We start from the raw sequence: 22,317 nt of genomic DNA on the forward strand, positions 1-22,317 counted from the left end.
GTTTCTGCCGCCACAGGCCCAGCCACATCCTTACATGCTGCAGAAAGCCTTAGAGTCTGCTCACTAAGAATTTCTTCACTCTTTGCTCGTTCATAATAAACTTTGGCCACTTGAGAAACCTATTACAATTAGATGGTACAACTGTCTTAGTTAATAATCTTGAGCTAGTGGAGGGGGTATACTCCTTCCTCTGCCACAGATCCACCATTGTGAGCTACAGGGGGTTATGGTTACTGTCTACTGGTGGAATAACGACCATATCCTCAACTAACTTCCATGCCCTCCTGGCCACCATTATATAATCAATTCTGCTTTCGCAGGAAACCCTGTTATATGTGTTTTCCCCCCGAGCATCGGAGATAGTGCGCCCATTTACAGCTCTCAGATCTGATTCTATCATTAGGGCGTTCAATTGAATGATAACCGGTGACCATCTCTTGACAGGCATAAGCGACAAAGACGGAATGCCCCACCGGGCATCTTCCTCATTAACTCCGAGGATGTCATCTACTGCCAGAGGCTCGAACGAACAATTTAGGTCACCAGCAACCAGAAGTAAGGAATCGGAAGGACACAACTGGAGCAAATCAGAGAGAACAAATGGTGGAGGATTTACCCCCCCCCCTTGAGTGCCTCTAGCGTATACATTAAATAATTCCCAAGAGGTAATGCCATTCATGCCCTTGATGGAAAGTCTCATAACATCTAGTGTTGAACACGTGTGATGAGTAATCTTAAGGTTAAGGTCTATCCTTACACATGCCATAAGTCCTCCAGAGGGACGACCTCGGCCAACCGAGATAGCAGGTGCATGAAAATAAGAAAAACCAGGCTTATACAGGGGTTCAAGACACCAAGTTTCCTGAAAAAAACACATATCATACCCATCAATAAAATAATTCCAATCCGGTAATAAGAGCTTATTCCGCAGTCCCGCCACATTCCACGAAACAAGTTTAAAGTTATTGGTGGGATCATTACAGGAAATTAGAGCACGTGGAGATTGATGTAAATCCTGACTAACGATGTTAATAGCCGTCAAAGGTGCTGTAACAGGAATTGGTAACTCTGGGCCCGGAGACTGTAGTGGTACAGAAGGAGAGGGGGAGCATCTACTCAGGGGGGGAGAGGAACTAGTCTGTGCTCCTACTCTGTCCTGGAGTCAGTCAACAGCCTCCAAACAGTTGAAACGATTTTGAATAGGGATAGGGTCCAAGGATAAGAAAGGCCCTGGCCAACCCCCCTGGGGTGGCCGCCTCCCATTCCGCTGCACCACTGTCCAGCCATCTGCTAATGAGGTGAAATGACCTGGGGAATAGAAATAAGACCGTGGAAGGGAGCGGATAGTCGCTCCTGGGCTGGGGTATCTCCAGTTGCAAATATACTCAACAGATCTGGGGTCGTTAAAATTAACCAGAATGCAGTCCCCCCTTATATTTTTGGCCAAATGGCCAACCCATGGCACCCTTCTGACCATAAGTATTTTACACACAATATGTAAGGGCAGTGGTCTGTTTATGTTTAACCAATGGACAACCCTGTTCCTCAATGTTGTAGGGGACTCCATCTCATGCTTGCCCAATTCTGGAACCCCTGCTAGAATTACCACAAATGGACATACTTCTGGGGGTAGATTTATAATATTTTTCCCCTTGGGAATCTGGGCTAAGGGAACCCCTCCACCCTCACTGACCTGAGGTACATTATGCTGGCAAAATTTACTTACATTGGCAGCTGTTAGATCCTTGTTAAGGGGTGCAACTGGAGCCTTATGGGCAACGTTCAATGCTACCGCGTCCTTCAGGACAACCGGAGCATTTGTTCCACTGGCTTTAACTAGTGATTGGGTGGCCATGGGAGTAGCATCCTTTAATAAGGAGTCAGCGATTCCCTTAAAGTCGCGCTCGATCCTTTTTAGGTGCTGTTCGATCTTACTCAATCTATCCCAAGTGAGTCAACCACAACGGGCTGCTCCAGTGTAGCTGGAATTACTCTAGTATTTTTTGGGGCTTTCTTTTTCTTTCCCCCATTGTTAGTTGACAGCCCTTGCTTATACTTGGTAATTGCCCCTGGGTTTCTCTCTCGCAATTGTCTAGTATTGTGTACCTTAGCTACATTGGGCACGGTGGGCAACTTGTGGGGAGAAAGCAATAACGTTTCAGAAACAGGTGACTGTTCTCCAGAGGAAACTGGCGATGTATCATAAGATGGTAACTGTAAAATGGGGAGTTCTATAATTGGTAATGCACCAATACCACTATTAAGACCTTGATGGACAGGAGTCCGCGCATTAGCAATATTTCCCATTGAAGACCTTCTTGCAATGACGAGGTCCTGGGAAACACGTCGCTCCATAATCGTGATCCCCTCATCGATAACACAGTTCATCCTTGTTATAAACTGGTCCATGGTTCCCATGAGGTTAGCAACGTCCGCTCTCCCCTTGGCCTCCTTAGCGGGCATGAATATAAACCCGGCAAGTCCGTGACAATAAAGAAAGATACAATGTACTCACAAGTCAATGCCACACATGAGCTGAAAGGGGGGTGGCCCGTCCTGTCCTTGTCCGGTCTTGAACGGGCTTAAACGGGCCCACCCATGGCCCGGCGCCCGCCCGCGCGCGTCCCGTGGTGCTCGGGTCCTGTGGTGATTAAATACACCTGGTCCACACTGTACTGGGCGTGTCTGAAAGCCCCACTGCCTTGTGGGCGCTGTAGTTTCCCCGCAGTCTTTGCCCTGATGTTGGTGAAGGCGAGCGTTTCCCGCGAAGCGGGAAACGCGAGAGGTTGCCGAAATAGCTTGCAGATGGGTTAATTGCTCTGCTACTGCTGCTCCTGGAATTCACGCAAACCAACAACAAAGTTCTCCCGCGGTGCGCGGGTCCCGTGGTGATTAAATACACCTGGTCCACAGTGTACTGGGCATGTCTGAAAGCCCCACTGCCTTGTAGGCGCTGTAGTTTCCCCGCAGTCTTTTCCCTGATGTTGGTGAAGGCGAGTCTTTCCCGCGAAGCGGGAAACGCGAGAGGTTGCTGAAATGGCTTGCAGAGGGGTTAATTGCTCTGCCCCTGACCGCTTTTCCTGCTACTGCTGCTCCTGGAATTCACACAAACCGCAAACCGACAGCACGGTTCTCCCGCGGTGCGCGGCTCCCGTGGTGATTAAATACACCTGGTCCACAGTGTACTGGGCGAGTCTGAAAGCCCCACTGCCTTGTGGGCGCTGTAGTTTCCTCGCAGTCTTTGCCCTGATGTTGGTGAAGGCGAGTGTTTCCCGCGAAGCGGGAAACGCAAGAGGTTGCTGAAATGGCTTGTAGAGGGGTTAATTGCTCTACCCCTGACCGCTTTTCCTGCTACTGCTGCTCCTGGAATTCACACAAACCGCAAACCAACAACAAAGTTCTCCTGCGGTGCGCGGGTCCCGTGGTGATTAAATACACCTGGTCCACAGTGTACTGGGCATGTCTGAAAGCCCCACTGCCTTGTAGGCGCTGTAGTTTCCCCGCAGTCTTTTCCCTGATGTTGGTGAAGGCGACTCTTTCCCGCGAAGCGGGAAACGCGAGAGGTTGCTGAAATGGCTTGCAGAGGGGTTAATTGCTCTGCCCCTGACCGCTTTTCCTGCTACTGCTGCTCCTGGAATTCACACAAACCGCAAACCGACAGCAAGGTTCTCCCGCGGTGCGCGGCTCCCGTGGTGATTAAATACACCTGGTCCACAGTGTACTGGGCGAGTCTGAAAGCCCCACTGCCTTGTGGGCGCTGTAGTTTCCTCGCAGTCTTTGCCTAGATGTTGGTGAAGGCGAGTGTTTCCCGCGAAGCGGGAAACGCAAGAGGTTGCTGAAATGGCTTGTAGAGGGGTTAATTGCTCTACCCCTGACCGCTTTTCCTGCTACTGCTGCTCCTGGAATTCACACAAACCGCAAACCAACAACAAAGTTCTCCCGCGGTGCACGGGTCCAGTGGTGATTAAATACACCTGGTCCACGGTGTACTGGGCGTGTCTGAAAGCCCCACTGCCTTGTAGGCGCTGTAGTTTCCCCACAGTCTTTTCCCTGATGTTGGTGAAGGCGAGTATTTCCCGCAAAGCGGGAAACGCGAGAGGTTGCTGAAATGGCTTGCAGAGGGGTTAATTGCTCTGCCCCTAACCGCTTTTCCTGCTACTGCTGCTCCTGGAATTCACACAAACCGACAGCAAGGTTCTCCCGCGGTGCGCGGCTCCCGTGGTGATTTAAATACACCTGGTCCACAGTGTACTGGGTGTGTCTGAAAGCCCCACTGCCTTGTGGGCGCTGTAGTTTCCCCGCAGTCTTTGCCCTGATGTTGGTGAAGGTGAGCGTTTCCTGCGAAGCGGGAAACGCGAGAGGTTGCCGAAATGGCTTGCAGAGGGGTTAATTGCTCTGCCCCTGGCAGCTTTTCCTGCTACTGCTGCTCCTGGAATTCACACAAACCGCAAACCAATAGCAAAGTTCTCCCCCTATATGTCTCCCTCACTCTATCTATCGCCCTCACTCTATCTATCGCCCTCACTCTATCTATCGCCCTCACTCTATCTATCGCCCTCACTCTATCTATCGCCCTCACTCTATCTATCGCCCTCACTCTATCTATCGCCGTCACTCTATCTATCGCCCCTACTCTATCTATCCCCCTCACTCTATCTATCGCCCTCACTCTATATAGCTATCGCCCTCACTCTATATAGCTATCGCCCTCACTCTATATAGCTATCGCCCTCACTCTATCGCCCTCACTCTATCGCCCTCACTCTATCGCCCTCACTCTATCGCCCTCACTCTATCGCCCTCACTCTATCGCCCTCACTCTATCGCCCTCACTCTATCGCCCTCACTCTATCGCCCTCACTCTATCGCCCTCACTCTATCGCCCTCACTCTATCGCCCTCACTCTATCGCCCTCACTCTATCGCCCTCACTCTATCGCCCTCACTCTATCGCCCTCACTCTATCGCCCTCACTCTATCGCCCTCACTCTATCGCCCTCACTCTATCGCCCTCACTCTATCGATCTATCTATCTATCTATCTATCGCCCTCACTCTATCTATCGCCCTATGTGGTCCTGCTTTTAGCGCCAGTATGCGTTACTCGCAAGCCGCTGTACACTTTACAAATGTCTGTTGTATTGTAAGGTAACTCCAATGTTATCCTATGGGAGAGGTGGGCCTTGCAGTAGCGAAAAACGAATCAAAGATGTTTTTCATTCTAAGGAAATGTAAAACTGAAAAGTACATGAGATACTTTTTAAATAGATTGCACCCTGTCCTCTGGGCTGGCCAGTGCCCATAGATAGATAGATAAATAGATAGATCGATAGATAGGAGTGAGGGCGATAGATAGATAGAGAGTTAGGGCGAGAGATAGAGTAAGGGCGGGCGATAGATAGCTGTGGTGTGTAGATATTCTTGGGAATGGTCGATTTGAATGTTTAGTCTTACTCGATTGTAAACCAATAACATTTATTTTTAGGCAATTACATGCAAGATCACTTTTTTCTCAAATGTTTACTTTTCTTACCAGGGGCGTAGCTAGAGCTTGTGGCGCCCGGGGCTATCCCTCAGATTGCCGCCCCTTGTGTGGGGGGGGAAGGAGGGGTGCTGGGGTAAAAGGATGGCGAGCACTTGAAAGAGGTCCGAGAGACACGTAATATCGCCGCTCATAGTTCTTCGTCATACGCGCTGTCGGGCTCTCATCACACCATTGATCAGTGAAATCTCAGGCTATGCAACTCCTTTAAACCCATCAGCCACTCATGGCTTTAGGCAGAGCAGCACCTAAAACTGACTTTGCAATGGATCACTAATGGGCAGTATAATCAGCTCCTTAAATTTCAAGGCAAAAGCATGGATCAATATCTCAATAATGCTCAAAGTGAGAACGAAAATATATACACCTTTCTCAATAAGGGCCATAAAAACCCTAAAGGTAATCCATGTCAGAAATGCAGTTCCTGTTTACAGCACAGAACACTGTGTCAACGACGGATGTTTACATTTCATCTTTCATTACATGAGACTATTTTCTATTTTTCAATTTATGAGCTATATCGTTCCTAGACAACAAATGAACTTCTTTTCAAATAAGGCATCCTGTACCTTTCTTCTGACTAATAGAATTGAGTCTACACACAATTATTATAAAATAAGATTGAAGTAGAACATAAATAAGTCCCACAGGACTATTGATGGAATATAATACAATTACCCTGCTTCTCGTTGGCATATAAGGTTCTCCATGTCCTGTTCACACAGAAACAGAATAGGGGCACCTCTGGGGAGTATAAAGTTGTATACTGTTTATGGTGCATGTTTTACATGAGATCTCTATCATTGTGTATATGTGGAAGAATACTACTGGATAAGCTCAGAGACACCCCTGCCTGCTATTGTACTGGGTGAAAGATAGGGCAAACAGACTGGGGTCAGCACTAGGGAGTACTGTGTGTGCATGCTACTTATGGAGCATGTTCTACATGAGATCTCTCAAAACAAAGGTACCATTTAGTGTGTATGGAAAAATGCTACTGGCTAAGCTCCGAGTCACTCCTGCCTGCAGCTGCCCTTGGAGAAAGAAGGTTCACACAGAATGGAAGTATGCCTCTAAATAAGAGTGTCAAGGTAGACGTACCATGTAGTAGGTATGGGTTACTGATAATGGCAAGGCTGAGAGACATCCCTAACTATCACTACCTTGATACAAAGAAGTTGGAAAAAGAATTGGACACCGTAGGGGAGTCATGTGTGTGTGTGTACAGCATATGGTGCACGCCTCTACATGAGTTCTCTCACAGCAGATGTACCATCTAGTATGTATGGAATCTCATACATTATTGTGCTTTATGCATCGTCATGCATTCATTCACCCTACCCTTTGTCAGACACAGTCCCACCTTCTTTGCATGTGCTGCCCCACCACACTTAGTCTCAGCAAACATGGTTCCTCGAAAGCAGATCAGAATTGAAGGCGGTATGACATAGTGTGCCTAATAGAGAATCTTGTGTGAAACATACCTCATCAGTAACAAACATCTTATCTAACAGTCAGAATGCCCAAAGGCTTGAATGCTTGCTTTACAACTGCAGATGTTACAGTCCACATTTAAAAAGGACTCCATTAATCCCTGCTCCTAAAGCAAAACCTTTCCACATTTTCAAAATCACACATCCAGACACAATGAATCATACGTTAGTACATAGAAAATGTTACATAAGGCAAAGACCACCAAACGTTGTAAGATTCATATGCCACCCATGCTGGTAGGCACTTTTTAAGAGTGCTGGGTCTGGAGAAGAACAGACTCAGAACATAACACAGTGTTTAGGATTGACGTTAATAAAAATGTATTTCTTACCCAAACAAACCTTTCTTAGCAACATCAAAATAGAAAGACTGAGAAAAAAACACATTATTTTCTAAATGTACCATGCAGCTCTTAGATAGCAGTTCATAGCTCACTGTTCTAGATTACGAATGTAACTTCTGAACTACACAGCAACAACAGAATCTCTGTGACAAAAGCAGTAACCCACAGAGCTGTGCCCATAAAATATTATTCTTTGATATGCATGGCACAGGTCCTTTGCAGCAAGTGTATTACAGTATTGCCAAGTACCACGCATCAGGGGTTGGACTAGGGCGTTTTAGTACTGATGTCTACATCACCGCACTAAAATGTGTTAGTCACGCATACTATAGCTCCTGGAAGAATTACAACATGTCACTTCATATTATGATAAAAGCAGCCACTGCCAGCACCTGCTGCGCTACTGGTTGTCCTACGCCGCAATTAGGAGCTTATAACTGACTACGCTTTGGTTGTTAGAGAGTAGCAGTGTACAGTGTCAAAACTTCTCTAAAAACACACATATACTTCTGTTCTGCAGCTTAAATACATTTGCGCCCGGCCCTCCACCTGGTTGTCTGGTGTCACTGCAGAACATAAACACAGCCAGGATCCGGCACTTGTACCATCAACAGAAAGCCTGCAACGATAATCCCAGCCAGTGGCTGATTTTTGGTTTGTTTTCCTGTTACCATGCTCACCACGCAAACAGCATTGTGAGACTCTCACAGTGTACTCTCTATGATTGTGCTGCTGGCAGGCAGCTTGCACTGGAACAGTGTGGGGGAATTTTTCTGCTGTGAACAGCCCCGATTCTGCCCAATGGACAGTTTGCCTAAAGATAGCAAGCAACTTAGCCATCACCAGCGCCTGGCCTACGAACACGAAGGGGTCCCTGTAGACCGTCCAGTGGGCAGTGGTGGGCACAGTTTAAAAAGGTCACTGCTAACTAGTACTTAGGAGCACCTAGAGTAACAGCAAGGGACAGTGACTAAGAGTAGCCTTGCCTGGCAGGCCTTGGGCCTGTAGGTAACCTCCGCAATGTCTGCCGACCGGTCCACCACACTGGGTTTCACCACGCACTCTGCCGGCTTTGCCCGGCAGCACCTTCAGGATACTACAGGTGATTTCAGCGCACCTGATCACTTGCCAAGCCAAGGGAGCAGAGAGGTGGCGCAGACCAGCTTCAAGGTAAGTTTTTTCCTTTGCATCACCCAGGGTTATACCTGAACAAATGCCAACTCTGAGAAACCCAACATGAACCAACGGAAGACGCAGTGCGTCTCTGCAAACCTGAGAACCACAAGTATTATGGGAAACAATTCTGTTATCGGTGCCCTGTTTCTATCCACAACAAAGGGCAGTGCCAAGTGCGAACAAAGGGACTGATTGCCGGAGATTCACACGCACAAAGGCAGGATCAAACCCTGGCCGGCTCTTCTGAGACAAAGGCAAAGAGCAAGAGTTTCGATACATTTCTAATTTAGCAAACAATAAACATTATTTCCTTGCAGTTATGATTGAGTGCTGGAAGCTTCACGGAACTGCTTTCGGGGAATAATGACATGTTTGCTCTCGTGGCTTTTATCATTTCATAACATGATTAGTATTGCGATGCGCCACACGGTCAAAGAATGCAGTGGCACTGGAGTGAGAGCAGGGCACTACAGGAAGAGAGATGGCAAACCAAGGGCAGCTGCTTTAATGAAAGTAAATGCCAACATTTTAACATTTAATTATGAATTTAAACCGTTATGTTCAGTGATTTAGTTCCTATTTAGAATGCACGTATTCATCTTGCATAATTACATACCCTAAAAGTATTAGCTATTTGAACGATGTTGCTTCTGTATTTTTTTCATGTATAACAGTGCTCTTGTACAGTGCATAATTTGTACTGAGTTGTACCACTTGACTTGAGAGCTCTGAGGCTGAGGTCACTGCGAGTTTCTCACAGTGCCTGTCAAGTGAGGGAAAAAGGTGTTCAGAAATTTTGATGGCTATCCAGTCCTGCGCCTCTCTGCAAAGCCCACAGGGCAGTAAGCATGTGTTCCAGTTGTAATTGTAGTTCTGTGCATATGGGTTAGATGGGGATAAAACCAAATTAAATAATGGCAAAAGTAAAAAGAAATGCAGTGCTCTCCTGCTACTTATATATCATCCCTAACTTTTACGCCTCACTGCTTTCAAATGTCACCAGCCGCCCCTGAGGGGTAGGGAGTCCACGTGTCTTTGCTCTTTGTCAAAGGAAGGTGCAGTGGGTTTTTGAGCCTTTGTGTAAATGCTCCTTGTCACTCTGCTCCCTGTTGTGACCCTCGTGCAAATGGTATTGATTGAAAGCAAGTGCTTATGTGCCTTTTTCTCTGCATTGCCGAGAAATTATGAAGTGTGTGTAGAGATGCCGCTCTACAACGTTTGATGCACCATCTGTATGCCAGTGCCCGTCCCTCCATGTGCATACAGCTGAGGTCAAGTGCCCCTCTCTGCGATCCCTGCTCCTTGGCCTCCATCTGAATGCCGCGCTTACCCTCATTTTATCAAATTATCCAAGGGTTAAGCACACTGACTTACATTTTTTACAAGTGGAGCAGCAATTCGATTTTGTCCCGCATTCAAATCCAACCGCCCGGGGATGATTCAGACCGAGTCTCAGGTTACTGGATGCATTCATGCACGTCACCACGTGCGTTGGTGCGCGCATTGCGTTACAGGACAGTGTACAAGTCTGCTATAGGCGGGATCTGCTGCATGATAAATGTTTGCAGGGCCGTCATTGGTAGCGCTTTCACGCGCTACGACGGCCCCGGACCCAAACTTGAAGCCTTAGGTGCACTTTTAAAATAAGCTTAGGTGGTGCGTGCAATGCAGTAAGTAGCATTTATACACACTGGCCCATCAAGGCTTATTTATGCTGCGCAACGCACTTTGGCTGCCAATGATGATTACTGTTGTGTTCATTTCATTATGATGCTGCTGAGGCACCGCCCGGCCACCCCCAAAATAGTGCCGCCTGGGGTGGACCGCCTCCCACCCCGCCCCCCCCTAGCTACGCGGCTGTTTTTTACGGGTAATAAATAATGCACGTCTGAACAAAAACTTAAAACACTAGAGTGATAAGCTATTGGTACAGCTCTGACTTCTACCACGCCTCTTGACGACATCATGGCGCTTGTTAACGTAAACCGATGAAATAACCTAGTAATGCTAGTCTACGTAAACCGAGTGCTCTCTTTAAGTAAATTTCTTACATCACAAGCCCTCTGTGTGTTAGCTTGCGTGCTGGGCCTAGCATTTATCTCGGTTGGTGAGTAAACCGAGCGAGAGCTGAGGCGCACACCTTGCTGCTAGCTCGAACCAACGCTCGGTATTTCGAGGATGAGGGAAGCTGCGCTTTAAAATTCAGCCACGCGCTTGTTAGCTGATTAATTTACACTTACCGACCTGTGAAAACATAAGCGTGTTTTCTGAAAAACAAACCGTGATGCTATGTGTGTGCGTGCACACGTTTGTGTTCTTCTTCTGTGTCTGCTACTGTACAAGAGAAAGTACTTTGGACGTCTGGATGTGTCCGGTTTCTCGGGGAAGAGGGGGAGGACGAGTTAGTGGCGTCATTTAGGGCTCCCGTCTGTGGCCCTGTTTAACCTGTTCTATGCTCATGAAGGAGCCGCTCCGTCATGAGCCTCGGTTGAGCTGTGCTCATGACGGAGCGGTTCCATCATGGCCCTCTCGGCGAGCCTGCGCGGCGCGAATTTCGCGCCTGTGCTGAGCGTTCCATTGAGCGGGCGCGTTCGTGACGGAACCGCTCCGTCACGAGCACAGCTCAACCGCGGCTCGTGACGGAGCGGCTCTGTCACGAGCATGCGAGCGCCGCTCAACCCCCCGCCCCCTTAGCGCTGCGGCGGAATTCCCGCCGCAGAGAAGGGGTTAATGTCATGTTGTGGAAGTCTGAGTCAGCGCTATCGGTCCAGCTACATGACAGGACTGGTACTTTTATCCTGTCTGTATTTGTGCACAAGAGGTAACATCGTGACGAGGATTTGCAACGACAGCACAGTCCTTGTACTAAATGTGTTAAAAATAATTTGTTAGGGTACGGACAGGGATGGTTTTTAATCGGTGCTTTCAGTGGGATTAAAAGGGAGGGGGCTCTGAAAGGACCGTCGTCTGAAAAGCGTAGTTAGGACGCCTTTGCAAGAGTTAACCTTTGTAATGAAGTGCGTACCTTAAACAGTGCCCTAAAATACTGTGCTTGGCACAGCATGTCACGTGACCAGTATTTGGTTGCTTCTCTGAGTTTTCTGCTACTGCATCCAGAGGAGAATAAACAGATTTTAACAAGCACATTAATACATTGAATTTGCAGTCCCCCTCCCCCCCCCAAAACAGTCTTGCACGATTTATTTTCGGGTTGATTTTATATAACGTGAAGTCCACTTGAAGGTAGCAGTGATTTAAATGAGCACCAGTTGCATTCCCGACGGACACAGAATGACAGCATGTTTGAGCCTCCCACCAGACTCAAACTCCGTTTCTTAGCGTGAAAGTTCGCTGCCCTATCGATTACGCCACAGAAGACCAGAACTGCGGTCAACATAGCTGAGCACGCCATGCATGGGCTGCAGGCAGCCGCAGCTACTGCTCGCCCAGGGGCTCGCTGTATTACTGTGCTAGCACTCAGCCTCCGGTTCGCAGGGCATGTAAGCTTCTTGCCCGAGGTTCGGCGCCGATGTTGGTGCTTCAGTAAGCATGCAGCTTGTGTGAGAGCTCTGAGTATTAGTAGGACGGGTAGTGCACCCAGGATGCCGGAGCCGGCGCTGAGATTATGACGAGTCAAGTTAAAACAGCACGCCATGGCCAGCAGCTGCAACGCTGGTGAGCCTATGAGGCAGTGGCTGCTGTCCCTGAGTAGCGCGGAAGCGTCGGACCAGGGTAGAGAGTGGTGGAGCAAGGCGTCAGGTGAAGGGAGGAAGCTGGCAGATGTGCCAGCGGCAGCAGTGCACAATCTTCCTCTGAGAATGCGAGCAGCAAAGAAAAACCCACAGTAGGGTGGGCTCAGACTCCTCTGTGCAAGTCTACAGGGTGGTCGCTACCTCGTGGGGATGTGCTGGTATCCGGGACGCTGTCTCCCCCCTGCGCTTATCAATGTCTCCGCGGGAGCCGACGCTCGGCTCCTCTCCACCGGCCACACGCACGAGTAAAAACGAAACTGAAACATACAAGCCGCGCAACGTTAGCTGTCTACTGTAGAAGCTCACGCGCGCGACCAAATCCCAAGACGAGCATCGACGCATGCGACCCAATCCCAAGGCACGCGTCAGAATCTGACTCTGCCATGCTTTTCAATGCTTCGCGTGGCCATCTTTTGTCTCATTCGTTGTCGGCTGAGCCGACAGCTATTGTCTCGCGGCGAGAGCGCGCTTTCAGGCGCTTTCGCCAGGGCGAGACCTAAAAAGGAATGCTTGGACCTGGCAAACGGTTTACTTTGCTAGGCTTGGACCTGGCAAAAAGGTTTACTTTGCTAGGTCGAAATGTCAGTTAAAACTGCACACACAGGGGCGTGACTTGAACGCCAAGCGAAATGGCCTCCTCACTAGAGCTCCGCGATAACCCAGTCTTTGCCTGCACATAATCTGCTAAATTGATCCTCAGTCACCAAGAAAAAACATACTATGGACCTTAGCCGGCGCGGAAGAAGGTCCGGAGAGAGAGAAAGTAACAAACTCGGCTGAAAAAGAGACTTACATGCTGCCGCCTAGCGAGTCCTGAAAGCCGTGGACTTGTGTAATTGCCGATGCTGGGCCGGGCTTCCGATAGAATCTAACATGTGTTAGCTGAGAGGTATGGCGGAGTGCAACTACGGGTGGGGCACACCGTGAAAGGCACCACCTGCAGTGACATCCGCACTAGAAAGGGGCTTTAGAGCCGGAGGCAGCCGTAGATACTTCATCCGGAGGCCGTATAGGAAACGGAGCCCAGAGCGGCAAGAGACCAGGAGGTGAACTGAATCCAATCAGCACGGGGGCAGTGGCAAGAAGCAATCAAGGTAAAATTTTATCGCACTGCTGCATTTTCAAGACGTCGGACACTGAATTGAAGGGGCTGCAGGCTGCAACTTTAAGAGACTATGTACTTGGCTAATGGCAGTTAAATAAGGCGGCAGTAGTACTAGCCCAATAAAAAACAGCGACAGCCAAGCATCAAGCAATGTAAGACCATATATATAACCATATATATATATATATATTCCCCTCACCCCTTCCCATAGGGTGGTATGCTTTAAGAGTCATTGCAGACAGGCTCTGAGGCTGAAAGTGAACATTAAAAGAAACCTAATTAACAGTGGACTCTGACCTAACGCTGCATAACACAAACCGCTCTGATCCTTGGTGTGTTTGGCCCCTGAAACTCTTCCTGAAACCCCGAATCCTGAAACTACCAGCGCTACAGACTCAATCTGTGCTGGTCAACTGCGTGGGCAGGGCTACACGAGTGAATGGACTCCTACAATTCCGCCACTGAATAACTGAAATAGCCAGCCTGAGGAACAGAGATAAACTTGAGACTGGGGAAGGGAAGAAAACTGTAGAAGACTACTGCATGGGGTGCCACAATAACGTTTACTGGTGAACTACAGGATCCCATGGCGGGGAACCCCGGCCGGGTGAGGTGGTTAACCTTCGACGCAGGCGGCGGACTGTACCCGTGAGAGATCTGACTTGAAGATGTCTGGCACCAAAGGATCGAAAAGCATGCTGCAGACTAAATTGGATATATTTGCTGCCCCTAAACTGGCTGACACAGAGGCGCCACAGGAGGGGAAAGTTGCTTCTGAGCTGGGATCAGACAACGGTGATCCAACCTGAAGACGTCATGGATGACATAGCAGGCGTGCTTACATCGTTAGAACATAGAATGGACTCCATCACTATTGAAGTGTCATTGATGAGAGTAGACCTTCGGAAAATGGGTGGGAAAGTCAAGGCCTTGGTGTTGACCTCTACCGAGTTTGATGGTGAAACCAAGCAAATGAGACCGGAAATTAGAGAGCTTCAAGCCCGGAGCAGAGAAACAGAAAACAAGCTGTAAGACTACGAGGGTTGATTGAGACACAACAACTTCCGAATAATTGGAGTCCCTGAGAAGGCAGAAGTTCCAAGATGAACCTATAGTCGAAGACCTCATCATGAACCACTTGCGACCGAAGAGCCTGTCCAAATATTTCAGGGTAGAAAGAGCGCACAGAGTCCCAGGTGGTAGGCCAAGGCCAGGGGTCCCCCCGCGGCCACTGTTGGCCTGCCTGTTAAATTTTAGAGATTGATACACTATCCTGCAAGGTTCGACTTCTCCCATCAAATTTAAAAGCAGCGAACTGTCCTTCTTTCTTGACTTCACAGTAAATATGCAAAGACAGAGGAGATCCTTTTTGAATGTCAAGAAACAACTAAGATATAAAGGCCTCCGCTACTCTATGCTGTTCCTGGCAAAGCTCCGTGTTGAGGCGGAGGAAAATACTTTTTTTCTTTGAACACCTGAATCAGCGATGGAGTGGCTAGAAGGATGGAGAGTGGCAGAGGATAACAACCCCCGATGTGGCAAAGACTATCCCTCCTCAAGACACACATCTCCAAGTGGCAGAATGATGATGCCGACAAGTCAAGACAAATCTGGGGACTGAAATGGACGATCGGAGGTTGCCAGAGGGTGGCGCCGTTGCCGAACCGAGAAGTTGAAGAAAATTGAGAGACTGCATCAACATTGACAAAGTAAAAAAAATAAATGGATTGGTGATGTATTCATATATGCAGGCAGAGGGCACTGGGGGAAGAGGCCCCATCGCCCCCTTCCTGAATTACTATTTAGTTAAGTTAGGGCGACAGGAACTCTGCATAGTTGGCGTTCATAGGCTGTTTTAAGCCCAGAGTGCGGGGGAGCATGGAGGGCGGCAGTTGGGTTTTGGTTAATGTATTTTGTAAGTTTATAGAAAGCAACACATCACGAAACATGCAAAGGGAATATTCAAGGAGGAACAATTTGGTAAACCACTTAAGATACGGGCTGGGTCTCGAAGAGGCATCATCTATTCTACCATTGAAGCAGGGAGTTTGGAGGGAGCCGGAATTAACAATACATAGGCATGGGGTCATTAAGGGATAAACGATTTAGACTCCTGCCTGGAATGTAAATGGTTTGGGCGACAAACTCAAGAGAGGCATTGTGTTACAATTTATTAGGAGACATTCCCCTGAAGTGGCCCTGCTCCAAGAGACCCATTTGATTGGCAATACCTGTAAGGCACTGGCCAGATGAGGTTACAACCTGGCTGCTCACTCTGAGTTTACCTCATGGTCCATGGTTGTGGGCATTATGGTCCGGCGATCCTTCCTGATGGCGATTACCCATACTTGGTCTGACAATTTGGGACGATATGCGGCGGTGTCGGGTACATGGGAAGGGGTTCCGCTTACCCTTGTATCTGTATATGTACCCCCAGGAATGCAGACTCTCACATTCTGATATTTGGGAACTCTCACACTAAAACTCCCTGAGGGCAGACTGTTAATGGGAGGAGATTTTAACTCGTGGTATCGGGTTGTCTCGACCGCCACCCCGAGACTTAGGCTCCACACACATGATCCTCCCCACTTTCCTTGAGGTGATGGGGCTGGTTGACATTGGGCAGGTACATCAACCATTCGAGACTCAATTCACGTTTCACTCTGGGGCACATGGTAGCCTCTCCCGGATTGATTATATCCTCACCCCAGCAGACCAGGTGGGACACATTAAAGAAATTAGACATCTGGCTCAAGGTATTTCAGATCATTCCCCGGTCAGGATACAGATGGTGGTGGGAGATAGTCAGGTGAGATGAAATGAACCAATAAATCCCTGGTTCCTTCGTATCCCTAGGATTAAAGAAAAATTGACACAAGCAGTAAAGCATTGTTTTCAGGATAACGAGGTAGGATCGACCCAAACACCCTGGGAGTCTATGTATTCAATTCAATTCAAAGTTTATTATGTTTTGGCTCTCAATGAGGGCCACATAAAATAAAGCATACAATATACATCACATAAAAAAGTCAACAAAATAACGTCTTACAGTCTAAAAGAAGCAATGTAGAACATACAGTCATTAGTCTCGCAGTCCTCAGCCATTCTCGTGCATTATTAATAAATATCTAAAAAGCATTTAAAAAAGTTAAAAATTCTGTAGCAAAATATTTCATTAGGTGGGCTATAAAGTGCATGGAGGAAAGTATATACATTTAAAATTCCTAGCTGTAGACAAATTGGTTTTAGCCATTTGAGGCGAAAAGGACGCAATACCTTACATACAAACAAAACATGATTGCGATTCTGTACATCATTATGGCAGAAATTACATACAGGAGACACACCGTGCCATTTTGCATAAAGAGAATTTAAAGGAAGCAGATCTTGTCTCAATAAAAACCATAACCTTCTGATTCTATGAGGGATGTTCCAGGTGAGATATTGTTGGGGCTGTTTAAACAAGTATGTATTTAACAAAGATTGTCTATCTTTTTTCTTTGTTTGGGCTATCCAATCTAGTTTATAACATAGTTCCCAGGATGCATTTTTTAATTTCGTCTTAAGTTCAACGGGGTCTAATAAGAACAAGATATTTGCATCCAACTCTAGTAGATCAACAGCCATTCTAAAGTTTTTAACCAGTAGAGAGAAATCATTGAGATCCCCCAGAAGTTCTCTTTTAATCGCTTCTCTCAGGGAACCATTTTTTCCTCTAACCAGACAGGCTACCCATCTTACAAGGGGAGTCATTTAAGACACTTATTCGGGGGCAAGCAATTTCGCAGATAGCTGGGACTAGAAAAGAAAAACATGCAGAGCTGAAGAGATTAGAAGATGAAATTCAGCATCTGGAGAGGAGACAATTGGGACCAGAGAAACGGGAAGCAGAGCACCTCCTCAAATTAAAGAGGGAAGAAGACAAAGGGGTCTGAACAGATGAGGCAAAAAAACTCAGCAAAAGGTAAACTTGGGAGAATATATGAACATGATGATAGAGCAGGAAAACTGCTGGCATGGCTGGTCAAGCAAAACCACGCAATCTGTCTAGTTACAGAACTAATAACCGAGACAAGAGGCACACTCATGGACACCCAGGAAATAGCAAACGAGTTTGCCGAGTACTATTGTCAAAATATATGTTTCTCATACCACTCTTCTAGCAAAGTTGTTGGCCTCTCATCTGGTGGGTGTGATATCTAAACTAGTCCATCCGGACCAGTCCTGCTTCATGCCCTCTAGAAACACATCACTTAACCTCCGCCGCCTTCTTGGGGTGATGGGACGGGTAGATACACTGAGAGAAGATACAGTGATGGTGTTCTTGGACACCACCATGGCATTTGACACAATCAAATTGACTTATTTATTTGTAGTGTTAGGAAAGTTGGGGTTTGGCCCATAGATGAAGATTTCCTCTCCCGCCTGATATTGCTGGGCCTTTCAGCTGCCTCCGACTCGGTCAACCAACCCACTCTCATACCAGCGCACCTGCTGGAAACTCGAAAACATCTGGCTCAGCGATAGAACACCCGCCAACCACGCAGCCCACAAAGACGCCAGTCGCAACCATCACCGCCTCATCAGGACCACCAAAAGAGCCTCATTCAAAGACCGCCTAGACAACAACGCACACAACAGCAAAGAGCTCTTCAACATCATGAAGGAACTCTCCAGTCCCAGCTCCTGCACCAACGGCATCCCGCCGTCGCAAACCCTGTGAGACTCCCTTGCCGCCTTCTTCCACCACAAAATCACCAACATCCACAACAGCTTCAACCCCCAGACGAACCCTACGAACCCCACAACGACGAACACACCCAACCCCACCGACCACGACCTTCTGACCACATGGACCAACGTGAGCACAGAATTTACTTTGCATCAGGGGGTGTTTCATGGACACCTGAGTGTTTCCATGTAGCCAGCCATGGTTTTTGACAAAGCCTTATCACTAAGAATAGTAGACAGAGGTGCAATTTTGGAGCGCAAAACCCTTTCACATTGGCATTAGCTTGGAGAAATGCTTTTATTTCTCCAAGCATTTCCGGATTTGCCTGTGTGCTGCACTGTACACCATGCTTTTCATCTCTTGCTTGAAGAGACACCACATAATATAATACATAAATAAAAGTGTGACCCATCCTGAATTCATCCCCAAAGAAGTATTTTTTGGTTACCATCAAAGGTCTGGTGCCCAGGCTATGCGTCTGTTTTATGTCAGAAAATATTTACATGCCTACTTTGAAAGAGCAGTTTCTCCGAAAATCCAATCCATATTGCATTGTTTCAGGCTGCAATGCTAGGTGGACTGTGATTTGAATTCTCGTTTGCTCTGAACAATCTCAGAAATATATCCCTGAAAAGGTCAGCGTTAATATCACAAGGTAAAAACATTTCTGCGGTCTTTCTTACCAATATTCCTAACTGTGAGTTCTAAAAGTCTTAGGCATGTATTACCAGTGAATGGAAAAACAGTGGATTTCTGGCGTTGTGTACTTTGTATGTAAAGAATTTGTACATCTCATGATTTTACCCATCACCCTCACAGCAGTAGCTCTAACAAGATCCTGATGAAGTCCACAGCACTAATGGGGTCACTGGCCGAAACATGTTTATCTTCAAGCAATGCAAGCGGATCTAATGTCTCCCACTGTGCTTTTATGTTTTTAATCCTAGCACAGAGTCGCCTGAATAAAGATAAGCGGCGCACCCTGTAGCTAGTCTTCACTCCCCTCACCTTTTGCACTGCGTCCCTCACCATGCCTTCAAGCTCACATTGGGTAGTTAATAAATACCCTCCTAGTAAACAAAACATGCCTGAGCTCCTCCCTCTTAGAGAGTGGTACGTAGCCCGCATCATGACTATGCTCCATGGTGCGAGGAGGTTCCCCAATGATGAAGCATGCCACATTTGGTGGGTTTGGGAAACCCTCCTTTAAAGGGGCGCCTTTCGGATTTGTTGCCGACTCCTTAAGCCTAACTTCTTCATCCAGACCCAAGGGCATCCATGTGCTTGACTAATTGAGTAAGGGGAGTATACCCTCGCTGGTCTTTAACCTTCTTTTGCCCTAGAACAATTTCCCATGTTATTAAATAAAATATTATGTAGATTATATCTAACATCATGGCTGATGTCAGATTTGACACAGCCGTGCAGGACACTTTAGGTAACTATACTTCGACGAATCCATTAAAAACTGCACTAATAGTAGGAGGCATTTTGGAGAGGCATAACTACATGCAGCATATATACAAGAGTTACAGTATCTGTAGATTCCCAAACATTGGTACCATGTGTTGGTCACTGCTTCACTACATCGCCCTCCTCCGTCCAACTTTTGTTGTTTAATTTCTTAGATCTCTTGTGGCCAGAAGTTCAGGTGAGCCGTTGCATTTCGTTACTGTGGAGAAAGAGCAAACCATATGCATGAGGCAACTATTTTTAATGTTAAATAGTGGTTTACTCATGTCTGATCTATCTAATGGAATTTTTGTGAAGAGGAATGAACTGTATCATAAATGGTGCTTCTTTAGAGCTTAATTTTGGATTTATGCGGTGATGGGACTGCAGCTGCTGCAATTCTTCTGGACCACAGTTTCTCGATTCTGAAATGCCCTACTTCCCGAGTAATGTGCTCCTGACTCTTCAGATAGCTAAAACCTTGCTGTTTTTAACACAGATCAATTTTGATTGTGTTTTACGATATCCACTCTGTTATTCTGGCAAACCACTGTGATGTTACCGTCATTGAAGTTACTCCGTAATTCATCAATATTCTAAGTTAAAAAATCCAAAATGTTGTAAACAAATAACACATGAGATGGCTATAAATTCTGAAACTTTGAAACCTGGTCACACTGCAAGGTCTGGGACCTACAATTATAGGTAAATAACATGTTCTGACTTTATTCTAGCACTTAAAGCAAAGGGAGCATTGCTTGGACCATTGTAGACTGGCCATTGAAACATGATAAGAGGCTCTAGATGCAGTGTCTCATGCTAAAGGGAAACTTTGTAAGCAAAAGATCTCCTCTATTGTGGTTGTTTCAGGAAACGGAGGTACCACTCTCGCCGAATGCAGCGCGATGTAACAAAAAAGAAACCCTTTGATGATGAAGATGATGATGATGTTGCCTTGCCACCTTACAAGCATCGACATTCAGGTAATTTGCATATGAAAGACATGCACAGCAAGTGGGACCCCTTGACATTTTTATAATCATTCGAAGACCTTACCTACTTCCTGAGTCATACTTGATCTGTAAGCTCCTTCCGGTAGGGTGCTATAGTATTCTGTACCACTATTTCTGATGGATACTTTAAGCTGAGCATTCCCAACCTTTTGAATCTCCCCAGGTGTCACACTAGAAACAACTTTCTGCAATAGCTCCTCCATGCTAGTAAGTGATCCCAGCAGACTTTATGACGACTCCATTCCAGCTCCAGATGCCACATATAGGCATCACCCTTGCATATTGATGACAGTACCTTCTAATATGTGCCCTTCCACGTGGGTCTAGGGTTTTACTCCCAACTGTTTCTCTGGTCTACCAACTTTCGTAAAAAAAAATGTTTGTGATAGAATGTCATGGATAAACAGAGCATCTTTCTTTGGTGTCTTTTGTCTAAACACGACTCGAAGTCATCCAACAAAGTTCATCTACTGTAGCAGACGGTTAGTGCTAGTGTGAGGACAGACATATCGATCCTGTTCACTCAAGGAGTCTCATGTTCTTTTGGTTGCTCTCTGGCCCAGCTATGCTTTGTTTTGGGCACAGTAGAAGGTAATTTAAAAGCTTTCTCAGCCTTCTTTCGTTAGCCTCATCAGCCCGTTTTGGCCGAGCCTACAGGCAACGCAAGCTGTCTGATTGCAAAAGACCTGAGAATGGTGCAGGAGCTTACAGCCTGCCCATTGTTTACCATTTCTTGTCTCAGCTTCTGGTCTGTCTTGTGTTGCAATTCCCATTTAGGATCACGTTGTTTTACCATCTCCATCAGGCAGCAAACTGATTTCGCTCTACTTTTTCATATTTTTTTGATAACTGCTCCAACTCAGATTGGTAAATAAAAAAAATATATAATGCTAGCTTCAATTTTTTTGTGAGCCAAAGTAATGATGTATGCATTTATGACGCGTCTGTGTCATTTTGTTTTTCTCTTCCTTTTGGCAATGCTGCACAGCATTGCCCATAGGCATTAGTAAAGCCAGTAGATCCCTAAGGCAAGACCTATTGACTATGTGCCAATGCCTGTTATTCAAGGGACTTTTCTTTTTATAATGTGTTGCTTAAGAGAGTTTTTTATGTTTTTCCCCTCTTCCCTTTAATATGTCTCATTGTGATCTAGAGTTGGTCCTTACCTTTTTGATGCTTGTGTTGCCTTTGAGCATGTGCACAATAGCACTTGAGACTTTTAACCCTTAACACTGCTTTTATCATTGCCACCACCTTTGCAAGATATCCGTTAACTCTAGGTGTTATGTATTCATCTGCTGTATATCACCTTTTCCATTAGACTTCAGACTGCTATACTTTCTTCCGAAAGTGGTGTTGCCTTTTTATGTGGAGCAGTCCATAACGCTCCCTCCCTTTCTTATTACAATCACGTTCCTCCAAGGCATAGGAGAGGCTTTTTGGATTGGATCTAAGTGGGCCCTTAGTTTCTACGTTGATGGGACTGTAGAGCACTGTGTAAGCAATCAACCTTTAGTCTGCTTCGCCAGAGCTAAGCAAGGGAGGGCAGTCCAGAAATTGACTCTATCGTGAAGAATTGTCCTTTGCACGAAGCTGTTCTATTCTCTGCCCAAAAAGGAGCCTCTTAAAGGTCTACGAGCTTTTTCCACTAGGTCGAAGGTCGCCTCTTCAGCTCTGACTCTAGGTATCCCTGTGTTGGACATCTGACAG

The 22,317-nt window shown here is 46.7% G+C and overlaps 1 protein-coding gene across 1 annotated transcript in view; it reads left to right on the forward strand.

The window, feature by feature from the left end:
* The window catches only part of NCBP3 (nuclear cap binding subunit 3), a 354,604-nt gene that overhangs the window by 177,236 nt on the left and 155,051 nt on the right, over positions 1-22,317 (forward strand). Inside the window, exon 9 of the mRNA XM_086954548.1 lies at positions 20,465-20,577. Within this exon, the coding sequence (XP_086810674.1) occupies positions 20,465-20,577 (113 nt within the window). The remainder of the gene's footprint in view (positions 1-20,464; positions 20,578-22,317) is intronic.

This window comes from Lissotriton vulgaris, chromosome 2_1 (genome assembly GCF_964263255.1).
Source record: "Lissotriton vulgaris chromosome 2_1, aLisVul1.2, whole genome shotgun sequence".
Classification (NCBI taxonomy): domain Eukaryota; kingdom Metazoa; phylum Chordata; class Amphibia; order Caudata; family Salamandridae; genus Lissotriton; species Lissotriton vulgaris.